We start from the raw sequence: 25,179 nt of genomic DNA, 5'->3' as shown, positions 1-25,179 counted from the left end.
TATATATATATATATATATATATATATATATATATATATTGCCTCTTTTTGGGGTGTAGGAACAGCTGACGGCTGGGTTGAAATAGCAGCAACAAGCGCATGCAAATGTGCATGCGCTGTCATTTGCATATTTATATTTGTTCTCTCCGCTTAAGCAAAATATAAGATGATTATGTTAAGCATCGAGAGAGACTGTGGGGTTATTCTTGTAGGGAGGAAGAGTAAAGAAGACACCGCAGTAGATCTCCTCATGTCGGGTAGCAAAGGAGACACGGCGATGCAAAAGGAGACAAATACGTAGATGTATAAATGTATTACAAATCTAGTTTAAGGAAGCAGATGAGTAGCTAGGAGGCATAGAGTAGTGCTTACTTACTAGTCTACAGACATATGCCTCTTATATGGGGAAGGTTCTTTAGAGGCCAACAGAGGGAGACAAAAGACGATTCTTTAGGGGAGGTGTAGGAGTAAGAGTAGGCAGCATTGATATATAGTTAGGCGTTTATATTTGTGTCTCCTTTTGCTGGTCTGTCTTATTACGGTGCATGGCCACCCATAGTCTGTAGAGATGAGGTGTTCTTTCGCCTCAACATACTACTACCACTACTACTGCTGCTGCACCTGCTGTTGCCACACAGGCAAGTGTGGAATGGAACCCCATAAGTGCCTCTTCGTGTTTCCTTCTACACACAAACGCTAGCTGCTCTCTCTACCAGTCTCCTGGTGTGTCAAACTAGAGGGTTGGCTATTCAGCAGGTCCTGCCACTGGTGTGTGTCTAGTTATGGTAGGAATAAGACATGATGTGTAAACAATGCATTTATGTTGTGTACGGACACCCGAGGTCTCCTTTTGGGGGCAGGGCCCTATGGGGAGATGATCACAGAGGAGTTGCTTGGGGGAGCGAGGCGCCTCCCATCTGTCTGCCACTTCTTTTAGATCTTCTTCTGTGAAACAGCCTTTTTTTGTTGTTCTTTTTATATTTAAATACTTCTTTTCTCCTCCCTGCCGAGTTTTAAGAGAAGACAATTTATTAACCACAGTCAAGACGTAAGCCACGAGCAAACTCGCCAACAGCCTTCTTCTACTTTCTCTCTAGTAGCGGTCTTCAGTTGCCAGTAGTTGTTCCTCATTTTAGGTGTATGTACGTCTAGATATTTTTTCCACCTATAGAGGAAGCAGACTCTTCTATCGGGCTCTCTTGAGGGGCCCATTGAGCCTGGCATCGGGCCCCGGGGCCCCCGCGTTTTATCCATGCATCCAATTTGTATACGGAGCCCGAAAAACACCTCTTAAGAAGGTTATTAATGTTTCATTCACTTCATCTGCACGTTCCCTTCGCCTGTGCTCTCTGTCTTCCACCTTTCGGGCCCCCCGGGGGGCCCTAAATACTCTCCTTGCATTCCTGTTGCGCTTGGCTAGCGATATGAGGCCCTTCAGGCACCATGATCACGTCGAATATGCGTCTGCTTCACAGGCCCCAGCAGCAGAAGCAACAACAGAAGCTTCAGCAGCAGCAGCAGCAAATGCAGCAGCAACAACAGCAGCGACAGGTGCCCGTATCCGGCCACCACCTAGGCATCATAGTACCCCTTCCTGCTGTACACAGCTGCTTCGTTCGGCTCAAGGGCCCCCCTTCTGCTACTGTTCTGTGGCGGCCGCAGCAGCACTTCTGTCGTGTGCTGCAGCTGCAGAAACTCTTAACTCGAGAGACAGAGGCCCTTTGTGACACCATAGGGCCCCCGCCAAAGATTCTAGCAGACATTGCGGCATCTGTGGGGGCCCCCCAGCTGTATGTGGGCTGGTTAGGCTCAGGCCTGGGCCCTGCCGAGGCTCCCTTATTAGAAGAAGCGAAAACAGCAACAACACCAGCAGCAACAGCAGCAGCAGAGGATGAGGAAAGTCTCGCCGCGTCAGTCTATGTGGGTATATCTACTGCACTGTGCTCTTCGCTGGGCCTAAAGAAAGGAGAGCGAGTCATTATTGCTGCAGTACACGTAAACGTGTTAGAGCAACAGCGACAACAGAAGCAGCAACAGCTTGCGGACAGCTGCTTTCCTACTGCAGTCGAGGTGGCGCCTTTAAGCCGCGAGGACTGGGATGCTGTGCAGCTGCATGCAGCAACTCTTGAGGAGGAGGTACTGCAGCAGATAGCCCTATGTGTGCCGAATCAGGCCTTTCCCTTGTGGCTCCGCAACAGTCCTAAACCCTTCTTTTTACGTGTATGTACACCCCAACTTGGGGGGAGGGATATCTCCTCTCCAGGCAGAGGGGACATACGGGGTCCCATAGGTACAGCAGAAAAGGGACCCGCCATGTGGCCCCCCTTTCTGTTGCTCAGGCAGAACACAGAACTGCATGTCAGGCCCCTGGCACAACCTGCCTACCGCAGGGCCCTTCCATCTGCTGCGGAGAAAACAGAAAAGTGGGACCCCAATAAAGGCAACAGTACGAGCAGCAGCAGGAGAGACATTGTGAGGGTACTGCCCATGCCCGAGGAGGTGACTGAGGACACTGGGGAGACTCACGGGGGACCCCGCTCTGTAGATGTTAGTTGCTTCTGCAGTTGCCGCTCCCAGGAGAAACCCAAGGACAGGGTAACGTGGCCTTATGTGTGCTTGCTGCACCCTGCTCACTTGGAGGCGCTGCAGCAGCAGCAGCAGTGGCTGCTTCCAGCAATCAGAAGCCGATGTCCCTCGTGGGATACAGAGGAGACAGTTGCTAGGCTAGAGGAGCTTGCCGCAGCAGCAGAGGGTCTAGTGGTTGTGTGTGTCAGGGGTGGTCCTTCGAGGGAGGGGTTTTTAAAGAACTGCAGCAGCAGCAGCTGGAACGGAGGTGCTGCGCTGCTTCTTGCTGCTGCTGCTTCGGATGTCCCCCTTGGATGCATACGGCTGCCTTCCTTCGTGCGCTGTCTCTACGGCTGGTGCCTTAGCAGTCGTGTCACTGTGGAGGCTGTGTTGCAGCTGCCGACCCTCCCTGCATGCCTTTTGCTGACACCGATTGTCTCCTCTGCTGTGGTGCAGCCGCAAGCAGCAGGAAACATGGAAAAGCCAGGAGGAGGGCCCCACAGACACAGAAGCCTGACTGGCTGCGCTGCAAAGGAGACTGTCGCTGCTGCTCTCCTTGCTGCGCTGCTGCAGACCAAAGACGGCTCGGCCCGAATCCTCGAAGCATTCTTCTCCCTCTCGAACACGAAAACTTCGTCTAGTATTGACCCCGCATCTGCAACAGGAACTGCTGGTGCTACTGCTGCTGACGATTTTCAAAGCAACGCTGAGCATCGGGAGGGGCAGCACAATCTAGAGGCCGCCGTCTGTGCCTTTAGCGCCCTTCTGGGCCACGTGCTGTGGGATGGAGCAATTGTCCGCGTCGATATTATGCTGAACGCTCAAGACATGAATCAACTGCTCACGTGCAATGCAGCAGAGGCACCTCGCGAGCAGCAAGTGCAACCACAACAGCAGCAGCAGCAGCAGGGCATAGAGTCGGCTGCTGTTGGTCTCCTCACTGGAATTGGTACCACCCAGGGCTCTAGCTTGTCTACAGAGGACAGCGAGGCCCCTCCCCAGGGCTCCGCTTCAGGTGTCTCCTCGTTCGGCAAAGCGGGCCCTGTTGTTGGGGGCCCCTTGGTGGATTCGTGGCTTGGGGAGGAGTTGCAAGAGCTCGAGGAGGGCCTAGGGGACTTGTATGTCCCTTTAAATGCAGACTCAGCAGCAGATGGATGTAAAGAAGGCGCGCCTATCAAACTAGCCAGTAACCCCCAAAGCTTACAGGATGCAGGAGACAGCGAACGATCCCCACAACTGGAGGAGCCCCTGCCTCTGGCGGGCCCCCACCTACTGCTAGCGAATCCACGAGTGTTGAGGGCACCCGAGTGGGCCCACTTAGCAAAGTTCTGCAGCGACGTGGAGGAGCTTTCTGCCGAGAGTCTTTGGGGGCCCCTTTCGTGGAAGAAGACTAGAGACACAGTGTTTCACGACTGCATATCGCTGAACCGGGACAGCAGCCGTGCAGGCTCTGCGGGACCGCCTGGGGCCCCAGGGTGGCAAGAGATGAAGGCAGACGATAGCGGACTGGTGCGGGTGTCTGTGGATGTTCTCATATCATTTAATGCAGCAGACTCAGGAGAGCTCCCCCGCGCGACCTCGGGGGATACCGGCGAGGCCCCCAAGCAGTTGTTTCCTCTGTTTAGCGCTGCTGTACCTCTGGCTGTTGCACCACTGCACACGAGCCAGCCCTTCTCCGCCTTAGACACTCCTGCAAGAAAGGAGGAGTTTGCTTGTGTGCTTTTAAACTCGTCGCTGAGATCCCTTATCCGGCAGGGACGCTTTACGGCGGAGGTTACCCGTCCCCTCGTCGTGTGTCTTGGACCTGGGGAGGAAAAGACAACAGCTGGAGACATCTGCTTGCCCTTAAAGATGGGCAGCTTGCCGTCTCCCAAAGAGACGCTGTGTGGCTTGGAGCAACGCAGAGACAGCCCTGTAACAGGGCCTCAGACCGAGGAGCACAGCGACAGCTCCCGAATCCATGGGGTGAAGGAACAGCAGTTTGTACTCAACCCGCAGGCCATCGAGACAGCCCGTCGCTTCTGGTGGCTGGCCCCCCCATCTGTCTGGCTGAGGGGCCCATCTGCACTGGCCGCTGCATCCGATGGCAGCGCGGGGGCAGACACGCAGCTTCTGCAGCTGCTACAGCAAGGCTGCTTGGAGGCGCCTGTGGCGGAGATCCTGGAGGCCATGCCCGGCATCCACCAGGTGTCTCCTTCAGGCCCCCTGGCTCCACTGCTACTTCTCAGCTGCTCTCAGGGGCCCTTTCTTCCCGACTTCACACGATTAAGAGCTTTTGGGGACTGCCCTGAAGCTCTGACCCGAGCAGGTAAGCGAATCTGCTGCGGGTATCCGTCTACGAGCCGCCTTTGTGCTGTGGTTTTGGAGCTTCAGGGATGCATATTTTAGCTGTTGCATGTATGCTTGCATAGATGGATGCATGCCGTAAGCTACTATGGTGCGCTGCGGGTTGTATGCACCTATGCAGTGTACAGACGGCTGGGGGCGGTGCGCAGCTCCGGCAGGAACGCAGCACATGGACATTTCGATGCTGTCCCCGCGGGGGGTGGCACGGCACTTGAGAGGCACCTTACCAGAGCCCTCAACAGTCTCGATTACTGCACGCTGCTTGTAAGTGCAGAAACACACAAAGTGGGAGAGGGAGAAGAGAGAAAGGTTAACGCAAGTCTTGAAGGCTTATGACGTTCCACTGCTAGCATCTGCATGCACCTGCGTGGGTTGGAAGATCCATGCATGGCTAGCGGCAAATGCATTGCTTTGAAAGCGAACCACAACAGGGCGGGGTGCGATGTATAGGGGCGTGGGTTTCCTGTCAGTTGACATTGGTTGTCTCCTACTATGATGAGGGCAGTGAGCTGCAGGGGTATTGTTCGTTGCTATTTCGCGATATTCATGCGCTTTGCAGGTCTGCGGCCCTCGGGGCAGCGGGCGGTCTGCTCTGTGCAAATCCGTCTGCATCGACGTGACGCGACAGCTCGGAGTGTTTAGTAAGGCACAAGGAGAGAGGAAGGCGCCTGACCTTATCAGTTGCCGGCATGTGCTGCACCTGCCCAAGGAATTATTGTGTGGGGTGGGGCTCTGTGCGCCGCAGCTTTGATTTTGCATTGTCGACTACTAGCTCGGGAGACTATTCCTTCAGCTTCAATTTGGCGAATCATCTCAGCGGCCTTCGACGCCGCAGAAGCCAACAGCCCCTCCGTGCTTGTACTGGACGATCTGGTCGGTGCCTGTACACTGTGCTGCCCACAAAGATGCTCTACGTTTTGCCCTTAAACGTACCTCAGAAATAGCCTTTACGCAGCTGGTGTTGAGTTGTTTCATATATTTTCGGTGGGTGTAGAGGCAAAAGAAGGCCAGCAAACTAACAGCTCCGATGGCATGTGCTGTGTTTGGAACAGTTTGTTCGTTTGAACTGGTTTGTGGGGGGCTCTGTGTTGTGTTGTTCAATGAGGGGGCCAAGTGCCACCGAGTGCCACAAGGGGCAAAACAAGGTACCAGCGGGAGGGGATTGCTGGACTTTCGTGTGCATCCATAGGACGTCCTGTGCTTTTCGGCGGAGGAGGGAGGCGGTGGACCTACTGTGGCGGAGGCCAGGGGGGCTACAATTTCTGCTTATCTGTACGACCTTATCGAAAGGGTTTCAGGAGGAGTTTGCAGTGCCAGATCAAGCCTCTGTGTAGGTGTAAAAGAAGATCTTTGCTACAGCTCATCAAGGGGACAAGGGATTGCACCGGGACGCGTTGTAATTCTGGCCACAGCAGTTGATGCTTCGGCGCTACACCCCCTTCTCTCTCAGCCTCTGCTGTTCGGATGCTCCCCCGTACGCATACACTGCGATACATGTAAGCCAGACAAGCCAATCTCCATACCCACCCTCAGGGCAGCCTAGAGACCCCCGCCAAACGCCGGTAGACCGAAGTTCCCATAGGGAGGGGAAAGGGGACAGTTTGACTGGCAGAGGCGCCGCGTGTAATTTTTCTGTTATTGCACGTATGTACATCTCAGTGTACAATAATATAATATGTGAAGACCTCATGGAGCCGTGCCTTTGCGTTGTCGATGTTTACCGCGTTACCTCGAGCTGCGCTGCGTCTGTACATGCAGCTGCTGTTGGCGCCCGACTTGAAGTGTTACGGAGTCTGCTTCATGCAGCCCTTCCAAGGCCTGTAATAAAGAGCTACGGTTGCTGTGCTAACCACCTCTTCCCAGATGTGCAGCGCGATCCAGCAGTTTCCCATTGTCTAGGCACCCCACTAGAGGCAGAGGAAGGAGAAATGTGGGATATCGCAAACCATCTCGAAGGCTACAGTCTGACCGACATCCATGTACGTCTGCTATCCACTTTTGAAATCCTCCCCTGTGCTGAAGTTTACGTCGCCAGGAAATGTTTCAGCTCCAGGTTCTGACGTCGCATACGGTTCCAGTGTAGCCGCCGCCCCATGGTGGATGTCAACTGTAATTCTGAGGCCCGCGGTTGTCTTTATCTGTCTTCTGTTTCTTAATTTGTCCATTGCTTCTTTATAGATCTTTCCCCCCCACATATCTCATTCATGCTTTCTGCGTACATGTTTTCCCTTATTTTCAGTTTTGTTTGCTTGGCGCAGGCCCTGGTGATGCGTGCTCTGGGGGAGCGCCTATTAAGTGATCCTGGGGGCACCTCTCCAAGCCGGTCACCCGGAGCCGTCACTTTAGCCGAGCATTTCCGCTCAGCGTTGGGTGGCTTTCGTCCGCGAGCTACTCAGGGGCAATCGTTCATTCAGTGCGTGAGGCTGCCCTGGGATTTCTGTTTCGCAGCGGTGCAAGCCCTGCTGCTCCATGCCATGCGGCGCGCATCCCAAGTCTTTAAGTGGCGTTGCCAGCGCAGGGTAGTGCGCACGCAATGAAGTGTTTGGGGTTCTTAGGCATCTAGTTGATCTGGGACGTCGGTGTTTTCTTCAGGCCGAGCCTGCGGTACTGCCACGTCGGCGGGTTGCACAAAGTGAGTGTGGAGCGGGCCCCTTTCGGGTGTCTTTATGTACGATAATGCATATGACATTGTTGTATTTATTTTTGGATTGGACCCTACAGGAGAAGGAGGAGCTGCAGGATTTGCTGACGCTTCAGAGACGGTATCCTGTTTTGTTGAGTGCCTCTGGCACTTCAGTATACCAGGGCGTGGTGCTAATAGGCCCACCTGGGTGCGGAAAGACTCATCTAGCTCTCGCCGCTGTGGGGGAGGCTGGCATCCGCTGCATTCAGTGAGATTATCGCGAAGGCAGGAGCCAGTTTGCAGAACCTTAGCCTCACGGGAGACCAGGCGTCCTGGATATATGCGGTTGAGCATTGCCATTTTCACTGGGCATGCGGGTAGCTATCCGTTGCTGCTACTGTCCTCATTCAGCGTTAAGGGCCCCGAACTGCTTGGAAAGTTCATCGGTGCTAGCGAAGCTGCCGTCAGAGATGTGTTCCACAGAGCGCAGGCGGCGAAACCTTGCGCAATTCTTTTTGATGAAATCGAAGCTTTGGCCACAAAGTGAGCCACTTGTCCGATCATTTGCGATTCGCTCGGCAGTAGGCGTATTTCGTAACCTTGTGTCTGCCTTTTTGTTGTTTTCGCCCTTTTGCTCTACTATTCGCCTGTTGTCGTTGGTGTGTGTGTGTTCGCTTGCTTGCGCGTTCGTTTGTTAATTTGTCCCTTCGACATTTCTGCCCCTTGAGCGTTTTGGTATACACATTTCCGGCGCTTCTACATGGGATTCTGAATAATAAGTTCGGACTACTCTCCCACCAAGCATAGCGAAACTGGACTCTGCTCGTTGCGTGAGCGAACAGGCGTGGAGGCGACACCACAGGAGTAACTGACAGAGTGGTGAACCAGCTCTTATGCTACTTGGACGGAATTGAGGAGCGCCAGGTAAACTGTTTTGCGCCATTTTGCAAAGTAATTCGGGCCAGTCGCGGTGCTGTGAAGTGTCGTTTGAATGGCATATAGGCAAGGGGCTTACCAAATAGTTTTACCGAAGAGACACATGGAGAAATATATGGCTATGATAAAATGAAAACACAGCGGAAAGCTAGATCTCTGTGGGGATTCTGTGTTCAGGATGTGTTTGTGATTGCCACGACGTCTCGCCCTGATCTCGTTGATTCTGCTCTGCTGCGCCCTGGGCGATTTGAAAAGGCAGGTGGCCCCCGGCCGTTCATCTTAAGCTACCTGCTGTGAACACGACGATTGTGGATGTTGGGGTTATGCTGTCTGTCGTGCTGCGTGCTGCGTTCTGCTGCATGTGCTGCAGTACGTGGAGGGTTTTCCCTTTTGCGTCGCTGTGTTTTCTATACATGCTCTTTTGGTGAATTTGTTTGCATGCGTTTTTTTCTAGGTCTGTTTTTGCGGACTCCCTGTAACGGACAGTGAAAGGATGGAAGTGCTAACAGCAGCGATCAGCACCCTAAATTGTAACGTTTCCTTTGACATCAGTACCGTGGGATCGATGCTTCCATTGACGTTTAGCCCGGCAGACATTCAGGTACTAGCCGCTACGCGTTGACAGCGCTTCGTTCAACTTGTTAAACCATATTATCCCTGAAGATAAATAACGAGTCTTCTGTACGCAAGCGCTGAATCGGAGTGCGTTTCGTATTTTGGTGCAATCTTGTGTGCCACAGGCATCAGTAAATCAGGCGCAGCTATACGCCGTTCAGGAGGCTCTTGCGGGCTCGTCAAGTATGCACTTACAGACACACTCCCCTTGCATGCATGTCAGGGCGTACCCGTTCTATAGGCTGCAGAAGTTAAATATCAGTGATGATCTAAAGGGCATGTGGGGGTGCACCCCTTCTTGTGGTGCAGCTCGAGAGAATTCCAGTGAATTGAAACGGGCAACAGTTTCTACGCAGCACATTGAAGCCGCTTTGCAGAACTGCAAGGCTTCTCTGAGTGTGCAGGTACGGTACACCTGAGCAATTGCGTTATCCAGCTCTATGTTTTTACGCAGCTGCGTTGTCAGGGAAATATTGATTTTTAACGCAGTCTGCAATTATGAATGTGGAATAGTCGAGTTCTCATAACGTGCTGGCATCTCAGGAACTTCAGCGATATCATCGGTACTGTCTTCCCTACCTGAACAAGCCATACCAAGAGCGGGTTGAGGCAATTGAACACCTATTCGCCTCTGCCTCCTCCGCTCTTCCGGACGCAGGTGCTGTCGATAGGTTCGCTGACAGTCGGAATGGCAGCACCAATTCACCTGAATTTTCTCTGGAACGACGAGAAAATTTCGGTTGCCGGTTTCACAGAAATGAAGAAGATTCGAAAGGCACGCGTAGCTACAGCCCTTATACACAACAAGCTCCAGGGCCAGGCTCAGATATGGCGTCTCACTGTAGCTTCAGTTCCACTTCTCCGGATGCAAACGGCCACAAAATATGTACCAGTGATCAGGAGAGTGCGGCGGAGGCAAACTTTCAGTTCGCTAGCAATGAGACGCCGCTCCAGCTAGATGGCGTGGCTGGTCCTCCCAAAAGGGGACGCCGGCGTATAAGGGATGCCTCAAAGATCGCGGGTAATCGTGTGGCTTTGATGTAAGCAGCGTTTAAACTTTTAGAGCTTTAAGTACGTGCTAGTGACGGGCTCCTACTGCTTGTGTCCTGCACCTCAATGGTGACAGAAGGGGCTGCAAATACGCGCCTGTTATTCTGTGGCAAAGAAGTCGCACAACCATCGATATTTCTGGTTTGTAGAGTTGTGTTCCGTTTAGAAGGTCTAGCAAGGGAGGCATCGGCAGCCTACGATTCCCATGTGTTCTAACTTTGTTGATACCGTTGATGGTACAACACTGTTCCGGGGCCAGCTGCTCGCTTGCGTGCTCCCCCGGTAGCAGGGTTAAAAATGGCAGGCTTGACAGATAGATCAGGGATCCAAAGCTTGCAACAGTAGCGGCAGTGTGTGGCTGCCAACACCATTCAGCAAAAGCACACAAAAGGTTTGTCATAGGACTTGAAAGCCCATCGAGAACAGAGGTGATGGTGTTTGGGGCGTGAAGAAAGCAACACCACATCCTTTGCAGATGGCCAGTTGCGGCTTTTTGTTCGGCTTCTGAACTGCTTTTGAGCTAGTTATTCCGTCCGTCTTGGCAATGTAAATCTGCATCTCGCAGGCGCCCACCGGGTGCAGTTATATTTGCGCTGGTGCAGAAAGTAGAAACGAACATCGCAAAAGAGATGGGTAGTTCGAAAATTGTACATTTGCGGTTGAATATGAGGGGTATGAAGCGCATTTATGTACTAAGGTACTAGCAGTAGCGGTTTGCTGACGCGCTGCATTATGATGCGGAGAAGCCCAGCCAAAGGATGATTGGAGCCCAATGGCCCAAGTACCCTGCTAAAGATTAGATACTGCCCCTGTTTGCTTTCTTGGCTTTTATTTTATTGTGTCTTGTGAAAATCCGCACTTATACGGAAAGAAACACTCAACTTCTTTACGTCTGTCTCGTTCTGCTGTAGTGGACCAGCTTTAGGTGACCTTCTGTCCCACAAATGGAATTTTCGTTCCCCCCAGTGGCACCCCTGGTTAAACAGTGTCTCTTGAATACCTAAATATAAGTCATATGACTCATTCAGTTGTTAGTGTCTTACTTTTTTTCGCGCCGGTTGAGTGCGGATGCCTGCGAAGTCAGATAGACGGACACTGGCGGAGCAGAGATAGGCTTAGGGCCCAACGCCGTCGTCTGTGGGGCCCCGTCGCTACCGTCCACCAGAAAACAACAACGGCCTGTTAAAGACAACACTGAGTCTACAAAAGGATATCAGGGGGTGTGAGTGCGATTCGTTCGGACAAGCAAACTTTTTCATCAAGTTTGATGTGTGAGCAATGAACTGCGGAGCCCGCCCAACAGGTCCCAGTGCAGTGGAGCATCTCCACTAAGGCGGATCTGCTCCCTTTCCCTATATTCCGAGTAGCAGGTATTTCCAAGCGATTTAGGACTGGAGGTGTTGTTCTTGCAGTCAATACTGAGGTTACCGCCTTACTTCTCGGGCTCATTACGGCGAAACAGTCTTCACGTTCATAGCTTCTTCGGCCCCCGGAACATGAAGCTGCTACTTTCAGCTCTCGTTGTCTTCCATTTATTGTTACCACTAAAGGGGTCATCCCTTGAGGCCTCAGCAAAGGTGCCAGAGCAGAGCAATCCATCCTTTTCAGCCGTCTCTGCCGCCAAGCGTTCAATTGGCGAAAATCACGCTGCTTTCGGAGGCGAAGCTGCACTAAGATGGTCACACTGCACTCCGTTTGCAGAGCTTGCTCCTCGGCAGAAGATTATGGGTGTTATCAATACAATCGCTGTCCTGAGGACGAAAGCTGCTCTCCTCGACGAAATGAAACACGCGTTTGAACCAAGGACGACCGCTAAAAGCCCAGGAATTGTCAGTGGTGGCTCCCTCCCCGGACCGGCACTTGCTTATGGGGACTGCCGCTTAGGCATACTCCCTTTCGAAGTGTGCAGACACCTCGGCTTTCTTGACAGCGATCCAATGGTTGCTCCCAGCTCGACTCAGAGCAAACTGCTGAGATTGGTGGGCGCTAGCTCTCTCGTCGCTTCCTATAAAAAGGGGCAGGCACATCTCAACGATGACCCTCACCTTAACTCAGTCCTAGGACCTCAGCTTGTGGACTATGCAGTGAGAGCTCTCACCTTGTTTTGGAATTCCCAGCTCCTCTCCCCAGCATTCGATGCAAGAGGGGTAAACACCGAACAGGTTAAGCAAGCGTTGTACTACGCTGACGCCTTCCTCTTCCAAACGGCAACACAAGCTAAACACATTATTCGCTTCAACCGATCGGAGTACGATGATGTAGCGAGTTGGCTGGCACTTTTGTTCTCGGACGCCGAGCCAAACGCGAGTGCTCACCGAGAAGGGGACCCCCAGCGTGTGGAGGAAGATACTAGAGTAGAACCCTCAGCGACTGCAGCGAAGCCGCAAGCTAAAGAAAACGACTTCGTTGTCAGGTCAAAGACCCCAACAAACCAGCAGGGTAAAGAAGGTGTTACTGCTAGGCCAACTCATGCACCTGTCCCGGGACCCTCTAGCCAGAAGGAAGAAGAGGGTGGGATGTTCGGTGGTTTCCTCAGCCGGTTCTTCACCTCCCAAGCCCCCAAGCCTTCTCATTCCCCGTCCGGCTCATCACTTCAACAGTCGACTCAACTAAAGAATGCGGAACCTGAAACAGCGCCTATCAACTCTTTCTCTGCTTTTGCCACCTCTGTCGGGGAAGGCCTGACATCTATCGTGACAAGTACGGCCCGCGGTGCTGCTAAGTTCGTCCAAGGAGAATCTCATTCTGCTCCTCCACCAAAAAGCGAATCCATTGTCGATAAATTAACAGAGGAACGCGTCAGCAACATTTTAGACGCACTCCCCGAAAACGTGAATGGCCAGTTCCGCTGAGGCATGCGTCCTCCTGCTTGAACTCCTGCATATTGTGTAAGCAATTCAACAGAGTGTCTCCCGTTTCCAGCTACCATCCAGCTCAGGCTGTGCAGGTACAATGCCTTCATGTGATGCGAACTTGCACCCTTAACGAAGGTACCGCACTGGCTAGTGTGAATGGGGGGCCATGCCCTCCACCCTGTTCGGGCCCATATGGGGCAATGGTACATTACTACCCATCGAAACTCATACAAAAATCAACTAACTATTGCATGCTGCTTAGTACCGAAAGCAAAAATTCCTGTATCGTTGTTGCTTGTGCCTCATTTAGCAACCCGACTCCTCGAAATCAATGCCCTCTACCCTAGGGTTGTTTGGAGCCTAATACGCAGTCGCGTGTTAAACATGTCTCAAAACTGTAGTTTCATCCAATTACTAACAATTGCGTTGCGTTCGACGAGCAGTTTGAGGTGCCTTCCACAAAGCGGGGTGCAGGCACACCTTAGTTAAATACTATGAGTTGCTAAGTTAACAGAGATATCCCTTGCGCGACGGCAAAACCATGAGGGCCATGCCTTGCGCATCCAGAAACTTTTCCAGAGGCTCGTCATCGTGTAAATGAAACATAAAGTTGGCACTTAGAAGTTGTATGTAGCAGCATCACGCCACTGCACAAGAATCTCGACCAGCTGATCACGCTCCTTCTGTGACTTGGCCCGAAGTGGTAGCTCAATGCCAGCTGGATTGTCTTCGTTGGGTGGCCCGAAGATGCACAGACAAATTTTTGACGTAACTGTATACAGAAAAGAACAAGTCACAGAGAAAAAGTATACTAAAATTCTCCAATAACCCAAGTACAGGTGCGCAACTAGTCGCATTCATTTAAACAATCGACAGGTTGGAACCAACTTAGGCAGTCCAAATGCGCTATTGATTGAACTCTGGACAGTGCTTACCACTTCTCGATTTCTTATTCGCCTTGACAAGCGCAGGGTGAGACAGGCCCTTTGCAACATTACGGATCCGAACAATAGGCACACGGTTGTTCCAGTCAGTTTCATTGCCAACGTTCCACTCGAAAGAACTGCAAATATGCAACAAAAAAAAAACTCGCAATGTAGATAGACCAGAGCCGCACCGATGGAGAACTTGGTTTCGCATGATCGGGTACTCACTTCAGATCTTGTGAACTACGCCATCTGATCTTCTCTGCATCCTTGTCTCCGATGTACACCTTGAGTTCACCGCCCTTGCGCAGTGCTTCTTTCACGTGAACCGGCAAATCGTGTACTCCATTTGGATAAGGGTCCACACTCCACTGTGTGATTTTCATGTCCAATTCTGTTACCGTTGATGCAAAAGCATCCATAGGGTCGAGGTCTGAGCCAAGTAGGCACGCAACACAACACACTCCATTGCCATTTGACTGTAGACTGACACCCGCTTGGGAGGAGAAGAGTCCCCTGATTCATATCTGATACTCACTTGAACCCAACGCCTCCACAGTTTTCTGGCACTCATCGCGAACAGCCTTCTCTTCCGGCTTCTTGTTTCCTATTTTTGATACGCTCTGAAGCATTTCGCAATAAAAATGACGGCAACATAAAAAATTACCCGTGCGCCATCGCCTCTCGGTGCACAGCATAAGGTAAGCTAGCCACCCAAAGCTCACTGTTTTGAATGCCGTCACAAGTTCCCTTGTCTTGATGCTTTCATACATGTCTCCCGATGTCATGGCAATTGAGTTGACAATGATGCATGAAAGCTGTGCAAGAGACATCTCTCCGGGGAAAGTATTGAGGGCCTGCATGATCATGAGTTCTCCTCCACTTCCAACAAAAGAGTCTTGGCCCATCTGCTCCGATACGAAGTATGCAGCTACACCTGTGAACAAATGAGGATCACGAGAACAAAAATGACAGCAGTGAACAAAACGCGGGAAAACCATGCTAGCCACACCATAACACTGCTTTTCCGCGGCAAGTGGAGAAACTCGTGCCACGATGCTTACCAAGAGACACGCGCTGGAGGCGCAACTGCTTCGCATGGCTTTCAGAACCAGCGCATGCGCAAACAGCCTGTATAATAGCTCCGATCATGACCTCATCCATACCCATGTGGTACCAACCGCCTGGGATGCACCAACATATGCGCATGTTGGCTTTATCTGTGGGTTGTGGAAAACCCGAAGAAAATACGATAGTTTCAGTACTGTGAAACCCTGCTAAAAATACAGCATCACCTACCATAGGCAGCATTTGCAAGCTCCTCAGGGTCAGGTTCGGCCTCATGGACTTCTCCATTCTCATCTGGCACGGCACCGGACTCTTCAGCTGCCTTTGCTGCTGCTTCATGCAGTGCCTGCACCGCCGCTGCCCGTTCCTCTTGGGGTCTTGTTGTCAAGGCGAGTAGGCAAAGAAGAACTCGGCAGGCTTCGAGCATCACCATGGGCTGATTGATCGACTTGCAAATGACATTCGCTACTGTTGCAATACCACCTGTGGGAGAGCGAAATTACACAGAACACCAGATGAGGGCTCTGATACCCCAAAAAACATGGCAGGGGGAAAACACCATGACAATCCACCTGACGATCGCCTTACCTGCATTGCAATATTCGAATGCAAGCTCCTGAGACCTGATGATGCGCCGTGTACAACGAAGGCCGCCTACGACAAGATCGGTAACCTCGTTTCCCTCGGCGTCAACCTCAACGCACCCGACGAGAATGGAGAATACATCAGCCTCCACCATGCGCTGAACTGAAGGCATTAGTGAAGACTGGATGCTCAACAAATGAATTCCTGCAAGCAAAAGGTCCACTCAATTACGACAGCTCACCCTGCACCAAAGTGTTGGCCAACGAGTTGAGCATCAACTGCTTTCTGCTAAGCAAAGAGCTGTAAGACCAAAGAATGCCTACCCAAAGTCAATAATCCTACGTCGTAGTCGAACTGGTGGATAATGCGTATTGTCGTTTCAATGCCCCCGTTGTCTGCGAACGCCACGGCATTTTCTTCCAATCGGCAGAGAGATGCTTCAATGTCTAAAAGAAGCATCAGAGCCTTCGTATCCTGGCGTCCTTGACCCGCAACCTGCACGAGGTAACGACAGCAACCGACAAACGCTTAATAGAGCAGCCTCGCTACATTGATTAGTGCAAGACCGACAACTCCAAACGGCAATGCCCTATGCACCCCGCAAGCAGGGATTTGCGGCTACGTACTTGCATGCACGGTAGCAAACAAACACCAAACTTTCTCATGTTATTTGGATCATTCTCCATCACAAGGTTGGCCAGCGTACGGCAACCCGTTTCAAGCTGCGCATCCGGGAAGTCCTCGGTCAAATTGCTCAGCCAAGCGCTGTACGCATTCTCGATCCCTGCAGAGCAATATGCAATGGAGACAACACTGAAATGCCATCAGTTGTAGCCCCCCAGAATAGTCCAGGCATCTTATTCACGAGATAGCGATGGATAATAAGGCTGCTCACCGGCGTCCAGGAATGGCTGGATATTGGGCGTGTATAAGGACAGGTTGCTAATTGCTTTGAATAGAGACTCCAGACAGCGTATCGCAGACCGCTCCGTAGAACCGTCATAATTTGAGAGACCCTGAGAATACAAGCAGTCCAACCACCCGCGCGTTATTCCAAATGCAGAATTAGCTACACCAACGCCATACTGACAATTCAAAGAGTCTCCCACGTGTAGCGGCTGTAGCTCACCTTCACGAGAGCAGCCGGGGCTCCATTGGTACCCAGATGGTGCTTCATTAGCTCATTCTTGTAAAGCAAGTTGCACAGCAACACTGATGCAGCGTTGCACACATCATACTCTTTGCAGCGCTCGTTCAAGACACGAACGGTCAGATCCGGACCGCCAAGCTTGTGGAATAGCTCGGTGTTCTTCTTGTGCCCAATGCAGATGTTCGCGAAAGCCAGACATGTGTTGGTGACCACTGCTGTCGCCTGTGGGTTTGCGAGTGATCGTTGAAGTAATTCGTTGCACGCCGTTACGCCGTCCAACTCCCCAATTTTGGTCTTGATCTCAGGCACCACGGCAAGCGAGCCCAGCAGGAAAAGAACGTCGGGGAGCAGAGCTATATCTGAATTGACATTCTGCAGCGCAACAGAGAACCACGCGAGGGAACAAATAATGCCACATCCCTTACGAAATATGCAGGAGTTCCTCATGCACGTCTACCCGGTGACCTTGAGGGGTTGCTTTAGTGTGAACGAATATTCACCTTGACTATCGCAATCAATCGCTGCAGCACGTTAGCCTTCAGCAGCTCATCGACATGAGCATCTGAGACTATACGCCTCATTGCGCGGAATACATGTCTCAGCAGTGCAGTGGTGTACATCCCCGCATCGTAGTCATCCCAACAACGTATGAGTTCAGAAACAGCGTTCGTCTTGTTGTAGAGGTTTCGGTTGACAGCAGTGCGCTCCACAAGAAGAAGCCTCGCGCAAAGGTGTTCCTCCTTCCTTTCTTTTGTCATGCTTGAGTTCTTATTAATCCTGCTGACCGCTTCCGTTACGATGTTCGGGCAGCCTACTGTCCTTGCTGCATCTTGAGCACATGGCGGATTTTTGCAGCCTGAAGCTAGAGCCCTAACAGAGTATAGAACAATTTCTTCATCCTTTACACTCTTCATAACCGAAAGTTCCATCTTGACGAATTCTTGTTGCTGAAGTGCCTTGTAGTTAACAGGGGATGTGGCAAAAATCTCCAAAGCCATGTTCCCGTACTGGTGATCTGCACCAATTGCTGTTTGGCAATCAAGTTTTTCGGCATTGTACATATGCAATCGGCTGAAAACGAACTCGAGCTCTTCCTGTAAGACTGCGACCTCCGGGATCGCTATCGAGAGTGACGATGCTACACGGCTGTTCAAAAGGTCGTAGACATCCTTACACGTCTTCTCGTGGGGTTGGTCGTCCGCCATCGCTTGGCGAATCATGGCCGTCTTCTTCTTTAGCTCAACTGCGTCCTCTACTCCACCAGCGTCACATAGAGTGTCGATTTTGTTCAGTGAATCCTCGACACCATCTATGGCTAGTAGCTGCCTTCCATTTCCCTCAGTGCCACAGAGTTGCATCAGCAACTCGCAGTAAGCATCGGCGCACTCTGCATCACTTGTTATAGTTGCCTGCGCCTCACCAGCCGCCAGCAGTGGTATTGCCTCTTTGATCGTGCGAGCTGCCAGGTTGGCATCGCTAGCCGACATGGCTGCAAGGGCTCGGCACGAATCGCGCAGGACCCCTGGATTGTCTGGATAGTCCTCGATTGCCTGAATAATTAATTCGAAGCCCTTGGATCGTTCAATATCGCCAACCATCGCAGCGGCTCCAGCTGCCATGAATACCCGGCAGACGGCGCACAGCATGCTTGCACGTGCCTCCTCTGGAAGCTTCTTTGATTCCTCTTCTGCTTGCATCCTCATGACAAGCTTATCCAAGGCCTTCTGCTTCGCAAGGGAGTCCGCGTACGACTGTGAAAGGATCAGACGTTCCATCAAGTTTGCGTATGCAATCATTCGCTCCTGACTGGCATTCGCACCACAGAGGGCTTCGCATTCCCGCAAAGCCGATCCATCCGCAAACTTCGGGATGGGATCAGCTCCAGAGACTGCTCCATTGTATGCAAGTGCCCCAAGTAAATACATTCCAGAGGTCACCACAGCGTCGCTCTGCTGGTGCTGTTGCATCAACAGCATGGTGAGGGCCACTATATCTCCCGAAGATCCGTTCATGTCTGAACACAAGCAACAAACGAAAACACACTAAAGAATAAAGTATACCGTTCAAACCACCTACTGTGAAGCAACCCCTGATGAGAAAGTGCGCCACTTACTCTGTGTTACAAGCGCAGCTCCATTCGCATCCTCTGCAAAATATCTCAAGAACTCGAGAATACGAGCAGTCGTCTCTGCATCATTTTTATATGCTTCCAACAAAGTGTAGGTTTGCGGGAGAAACGAAGGAGCCACCTCTTGAAGTGTTGGCATGCTATAAGGATTGGCAGCACAGGCAGCAAGAGCTCGATATCCAGGGACCAAGAAGCCCTTGTTGCTGTCAACCTGTCCAGCAGCGATCATGGCTGCCATCTGATGCAAGAGCCCACTACTTGCTACTGCCCATGCTCCATAAGAGTCATTAGGATCGTCGAAGCATCGGTCGCACAATCTCCGTGCCACAGTAGCTACATTTCCATGTAGTCGCTGGTCTTCCGGTGCCATCTGCAGTACCGTGGTGAGGGAGGTGAGGCACTTCTCCGTGTGCTGCAGAGCGTCTGCTGGGTCGTCAAGAGGAGCAGCGAGGTACATGGCCAACTGTGCGCACAGCGCGTCCACCGTCGCTACTGTGTTCTCGTCGCCGCTCTCAACAGTAGAAATGATCTGAAGCATGATGCTCTTGATCTGTTCATCCGCACCCATCTTGGCAAACAGCTCTCCCCCAACCCTAGTGATATCCTCATTATCAGGATGAAGACGCATAGCATCTGCAACCTGTCCCATAGCACCGAGTTCCTTGAGAATGGGGCGGTCTTCGCGTGTTGTAATGCAGTTCAACACACTCAGTAGCTGATATGCTGTTGCGCCGCTGTTCTTCTGCTTGTCGATCGCAGCTGTTAGAATCATGCACGGCGCGCGCACATCATTTCCGTAGAAACGCCGGAGGTCATCGTGCACACCCAAAAGTGCCAAGGTTGTTGCTGCCTCACGGACAAGATCTTCGTCATCGCCGTAGTTCTCAATGGTAGAGAAAAGTGCATTGACAGCACCGGCGTCGCAAATCTTGACTGCCAGCGAAGGATCATTGCATGTTTCTACAAGTTCCCTGAGTGCCTTGATGGCTACAAGCCGATTTTCCCTCTTTGGATCCTCGCTGATTATCTTTACAAGCCTGTTGAGAAGGTTGTCAAAGTCAGGCTGTGCCACCAAGGCTGCAACCCGCGAAGGCGTCGTAGCCAAGGCCGCAAGGCATCCGCAGGTCGCTGCAAGCACTGGGGCTGAGTCCTGGTAATTGTCAATGCCACTGCACAAAGTAGCAACAACATTGTTCTCGAAAGCGACATCCGCCGACTTCCTGTCCGTCTTGACCATGAGCCGCAAAGCCTCCAGAGAATGAAGGGCAGCTTCCTCAGAGTGGACACACTTTTCGGTGGCATTCACAGCCCCGTATATGTTCAATACGCTCACTACGTTCCCGGTTTTGATGCAGTGCACACAGCCAGTCCTCACCGATGCCATTTGTTCTACGGCATGCGAGATTTCAGACATTGTCGCAACATACAGATCATTCCCGAGAATATCGTACTCCGTTGCCGCCAGTGCAACTGACTTGTTCCCAACGGCGTAGTTAGAGAACCGTTCCAGTTCCCCTCCAACTCCTAGACGTGCTGCGATCTTGGCGCCCTCAGCGGATACCAAAAGTTCGTTTAGCTCAACTAGTGCTTCGTGCATGCCCACCATATTATTCTTCTCCATCGCAGCCTTGCACTCTGCAACTCTCTCGGATATTTCTCGTTCTAAAGCGTCAACAGGCATGAGCAAAGCCAAGAGAGGCGCGATAGTCCTCTTAAGTTCTTTGCTCTTGGAGTGTGTGCGCATCGCCACCTTCAAGGCAGATAGTACATTACACTTCTTCATGACTTCTGCTGAAGACGGGTCGATCTTTGCGCATGTCGCTAGGACGGTAAATCCTGCGATCTGCGCGTCTAGGTACATGGGTGACTTGTTGAGATATTGCACCACAGCGTTTAGAGCTCCAGACTTGACGAGCACTTGCACGCCGCCGCCGGAGTCGCACACAGCGAGGTAGTCAAGGGCCTCTAGGCAATTAATCTGCGAACGCCGGCTGTCCGCGTATTTACGCATTACCCTCATTAATGCCTCTACTGCAGGCTCTATGTTTTCCTTGGCGATCCTGCCGGTGGCAGCTACGTCCCGTGCACCAGCTGTGCAGTGCACCAAGATGTTGTCATCGGGTTCCTCCAGCTCCACAATGCGCTTCACTGGAGGAAGGCATGCAATTTCGCACATGTTCACTAAAACAGGGGTAAGATCTCCGTCACCATTCACCTTGATGATCTTGACAGTCTTGAGTCCTGCACGAATTACGCGGCCCTGGCCCTCAAAACGTGAACCGTCGATCCAGCTCTGAATCCCCTTCAAAATCACCTCCGCTGAAGGAATCAACCACACACAAGAATCACCGTCGCCCAAACTTGATACTAGACGGTTACAACCGAATGGAGTTACCGCTGCGTGTACAATCGCTCTCCAGCAATGCAAAAGAAGCCAGTAACCGACATACCAGCATTCCTAGCCTCGAAAGACTGCCGTAGATGACTGACGCGACTAAGACCTGCAACCGCAGCCAGTGCACGATAAGCGCGGTCAGGATCCCCCCTGGCTGTCTGGATAGCTGTATCGAGGTCACTGAGGTGGCGATTGCAGTCATCCTCCGTTGCGATTACGCTCAAACAGTTGACACCGGAGTTCACCAGTGCCTCATTCTGTTCGTGCTCGAGCATTGCCTCTAGCACAGCATCGACGCATTCATTGTTGGCCATGTACGTTTTTGCATCCGCCACTTTTGAAAGCTGCTCATAGAGTTGCACAGCCCCCTGAACAATGGTAGCGTCCTGGATGTTGGCCCTAATTGATGCATTAACACCTTGAAAACCGCTGTACTCCAGGATACTACGGACGCTGGTCAAGTTCCCGGCCAAGCGGTTAAGCGACAGGATAGCGTTCGCCTGAAAGGCGGTATCTTTTAAATGATAGCTGCAGCACATCGCGCATATCTCCACTGCCAGGTTTGCCACCATGTGTTGATGGAGCTCTGCGTGCTGAGAGCCTGCGCGTAAATTCACAGTTAATGACCACAGTAGGCAACGCTGAGTCCACCCTCCCATTACCCAACTTTACAATTCTTCGGTTGACTGGGCTGGCGTCAGTCCTTACCGGTGGCAACGAGTTCCATAGCCAGGGGGGCAAAATCAGAGTTCTCCACGTGTTGATACAGCAACGGAAGGACAGTCGCGAATGTCTGGTACTGCACAATCTCGCTGGCCAGACTTTCACGTGCAGCAAGAGGCGTTAATGCCATGCAAAGAGCTCCCAGGCACTCTAAATTATCTGTACAGTACGAGACAGCAGTTGCGAGGGTGGCCACTGCTCCTGACTGCACCATCGAATCCACGTTAGTAGGATTGGAGGCGATGCGCGCAAGCATCTTTGCCGCCCCCGCGATCATCTTGTAGATTTTCTCCGGATTTGATTCTATTTGCGTTAGGCCACTGTTGATGAGTTCGCACAACAACGGGATACCTCCAGCACGCACAATCTCGTCCGTAAACGACGATATGTAGGACATTGATCCAAGTGTTGTCAACGCTTCGTCGTGCTTGGGCGAGCCGGGGGAGCTAGACTTTAGATCCGCCAGACATTGCTGCAACTGCTCTGGACCAATCATCGACGCTAGAGCTGCTGACCCCTTTGAGAAAGCTCCCTTCTTGCTCCTGTACTTGTCCATAACGCCAATACACTGCTCCAACATTGTGCGCTGCGCCTGGCCCTGTTCTGCCATATGCTTGCAGGCGTCGAAAACCGACTCGACACACTGGACTGCTGGTTCAGACATATCTCCATTCGAAAGACAGAACTCTAAAACTTGGCCCATTCCCCCCGCCGCCGCCGCTGCCTGGGCTCCTGAAGGAGAATTCGTGGCGACTGCAAGAGCCGCCGCAACACGCGATGCCGTTTTCATGTCCACCTTCTTCGAAAAGATTGCCAGCAGTCCTGGAGCAAGGGAACCACCGTCCAGGGGGCTCCCCACCTTGTGCATGTTCTCAACGAATGTCATCGTGTCAGAGACGGTCTGGGGTTCGCTTGGACAACTGAAAATGTCCACATGCGAGCATATTGCGATGATTCAGAAACCTGGAACTCGGTGGTGCTCCTCTTCGTTCATGAGTTCAATAGGTTAGTAATGATCTATCCAGCTAGCAGCAATGTTCCTAATCAACCAACGTGTGGCTGTAGCAACGTGTCTTTAGTTTGCCCTATGCGAGCTCACCTGTTGACAATCGCGAGGCAAATAGGCCCTCCATGAGTGGCCAGAACTGCAATGCGGCTGGCATCCATTTCCTCCTTACACGCGTCGGACATAGCCCATATGACTCTCGAACAGCAATTCATGAGATCTTCGTCATCTGGGAAAGTCTCCACTGCCGTCTGCATAGCAGGGAGTACTCCTTTTTCCATTGCATCTTGGGCATTTTCCCTGAGGATTCACAAAAATTCTACTTCCAATAAATCATGCCCAAAAAAGCAATTGTTTCTGGCACAATGGCTTGTAATGCTGCCTGACACCTGCCAGCCGCCTCGAGCCTCACTGGTAGAGCTGGTTGGTGGGACTGCAGAAATCTGATAAAGAACGCAATCCAAAAAGAAGCATGCGCTTGAACTTCTGGTGTTGAATGATTCCTTGTACCGCGGTCGCCACGCCGGCGTCCGGGCTTCTCTTAACTGAAGACAACATAATACCGAACAGCGAACCCAGACGCCTTGCTGCAGCAATCTGTAAGTCGGTCTCATTCCCCTCTATGCACTCAACTCCACAGGATGCAACATAAACAAGATTACGTATGCTATAAATATGGCATACATAGAGTCATAACTTGATGTGGGCGGAGCGAGCACCGCCTACACTTCTGTACATATCCATGCCACGCAGGTCTAACGAATGCATTTGTCCTAGATCCCACTTGCGTGTCATCACAGACTCATATAAGACCACTCAGAACGGAAACGAAAGCAGAAACATAGACAGAAAGGCATTAGTCGCATGAAAAGTTTGCTGCCAATGTTGTGTTTCCTGTGGTCCAGCTACACATTTGCCACAACTTGTGGACAAGGGTGCCGAGACTGACGTTTTCCCGCCACCATCTTTGCAAGTCATTTGGAGGTTTGTCCTCAGCAAGTAGGAAGTTGATACCGTATCTCCTAAAACAGGAGGCGGAAGACTGACAGGAAGCACTGTTCCTGTACGGCGCGAGTGCAGCACGCGCCTGAAGAACCAAAAAGCCAATCAAGTTTCAATTGTGCTAATTATGCTGATAAGTACTTAATATGTGCGATTATGAACAGACGTGTTACGAGAGCAGGACGCTGTTGAAAGCTCTTCGGGCTGTCCTTGGCCCGGCTGGCCACGGCTTGCTCCTGCGGCACACCGCCATGCAGGGAGGACGACGTCCACGGACGACAAAGGAGAACGTCGGGTGCGCAATGATACAAATATTATTCTATCTTCTGCATGTTGACATCATCGTAAGGATATATCTAAGCAATATATGAACCTCTGCATTTAAAAGCGCAACGCTTTCTGCACCATCGGTGCACGGGCCAAGCCACGAATGCTGCTGGTACCCGTCTGCAATCACTATGAATTTGCTCCCTAAACTAGCATGTGTGCATGAAAATAATGGGAATACAAAGTTGATTAATGCGGTGAAGAGAGAAATGTTGCAACTCCCTATCATAGCAGGAGCAACCGCGTGGGCCTGTCGAAGGCCGGTGGTGTGGCCTTTGGAGGGTTTCGCGGCTCGAGGTGTGCTCTTGTCGGGTATCTGCTACATTTCACGAAGAAATGTGTTTTAGCTGAAATTGCTGATGACGCATTGTCATATATAAATGCAGCAACTCGTGTCGCCCTTGGACTCAACCGGGTACTGGAGGCTGATGGTCCGTGGGGTGCTCGCGTGCGTGACCGCTTTCAGAGACTATGTCTGTTGTCGAATTGTACTTATGAAGGACCATAGCTGCATTCAGAGCAGGAATGTCAGAAGGAATATTGCAGCAGGCAACGAACTTGTAGCGAACGCACCGGTGAGACTCCTCTGCTCCTTCGTTGGAAGTGAGGGTCGTTTACGTTGAAGCTGCGGACCGGTTCATTGATTTGATCCAGAGGATTTAACTTGTTTAAAATTTTTCAGTACTCCGTATTGAACGGAAGCTTATTTTTCTTCCCTTGCAACGTATGCGAGGATCACGTGTTGCGGGAGCCACAGGCGCAGTGTGCATCTTCACACGAATGTTCTCCTCCGTATTGTTCTTCACTTTTCATCGTGTGAAGCTATTGACTTAAACAGTATTTGTGTTTTTAGTGCTACAGTGGAAACTGCTTTGCACT

The 25,179-nt window shown here is 51.6% G+C and overlaps 3 protein-coding genes across 3 annotated transcripts; 2 read left to right on the top strand and 1 right to left on the bottom strand.

The window, feature by feature from the left end:
• Nucleotides 1-1,443: 1,443 nt before the first annotated feature.
• On the top strand, nucleotides 1,444-10,129 carry EMWEY_00021550 (peroxisome biogenesis factor 1, putative; the record flags this gene model as incomplete). Its single annotated transcript, XM_013480536.1, has 14 exons — nucleotides 1,444-4,873; nucleotides 5,033-5,175; nucleotides 5,471-5,635; nucleotides 6,101-6,407; nucleotides 6,775-6,890; nucleotides 7,170-7,328; nucleotides 7,633-7,802; nucleotides 7,946-8,077; nucleotides 8,377-8,458; nucleotides 8,925-9,071; nucleotides 9,211-9,268; nucleotides 9,395-9,489; nucleotides 9,629-9,756; nucleotides 9,841-10,129. 14 exons carry the CDS (start codon nucleotides 1,444-1,446, stop codon nucleotides 10,127-10,129), a joined length of 5,421 nt encoding a protein of 1,806 aa, XP_013335990.1.
• A 1,502-nt stretch (nucleotides 10,130-11,631) lies between these two features.
• On the top strand, nucleotides 11,632-12,987 carry EMWEY_00021540 (hypothetical protein, conserved; the record flags this gene model as incomplete). Its single annotated transcript, XM_013480535.1, has 1 exon — nucleotides 11,632-12,987. The coding sequence occupies one exon, from the start codon at nucleotides 11,632-11,634 to the stop codon at nucleotides 12,985-12,987; it is 1,356 nt and encodes a 451-aa protein (XP_013335989.1).
• Nucleotides 12,988-13,607: 620 nt separating this feature from the next.
• Nucleotides 13,608-23,529, bottom strand: EMWEY_00021530 (hypothetical protein, conserved; the record flags this gene model as incomplete). Its single annotated transcript, XM_013480534.1, has 18 exons — nucleotides 13,608-13,762; nucleotides 13,926-14,053; nucleotides 14,145-14,349; nucleotides 14,455-14,539; nucleotides 14,642-14,853; nucleotides 14,981-15,100; nucleotides 15,216-15,467; nucleotides 15,573-15,773; nucleotides 15,893-16,064; nucleotides 16,196-16,353; nucleotides 16,465-16,585; nucleotides 16,699-17,091; nucleotides 17,220-18,733; nucleotides 18,833-21,166; nucleotides 21,298-21,843; nucleotides 21,951-22,885; nucleotides 23,065-23,271; nucleotides 23,384-23,529. The coding sequence occupies 18 exons, from the start codon at nucleotides 23,527-23,529 to the stop codon at nucleotides 13,608-13,610; spliced, it is 7,884 nt and encodes a 2,627-aa protein (XP_013335988.1).
• Nucleotides 23,530-25,179: the final 1,650 nt, after the last annotated feature.

Source organism: Eimeria maxima, genomic scaffold (genome assembly GCF_000499605.1).
Source record: "Eimeria maxima Weybridge genomic scaffold, Emw_scaff203, whole genome shotgun sequence".
Taxonomy (NCBI): Eukaryota; Apicomplexa; class Conoidasida; order Eucoccidiorida; family Eimeriidae; genus Eimeria; species Eimeria maxima.
Note: the sequence above shows the minus strand (reverse complement) of the source record. Positions and strands in the feature narration are given on the sequence as shown.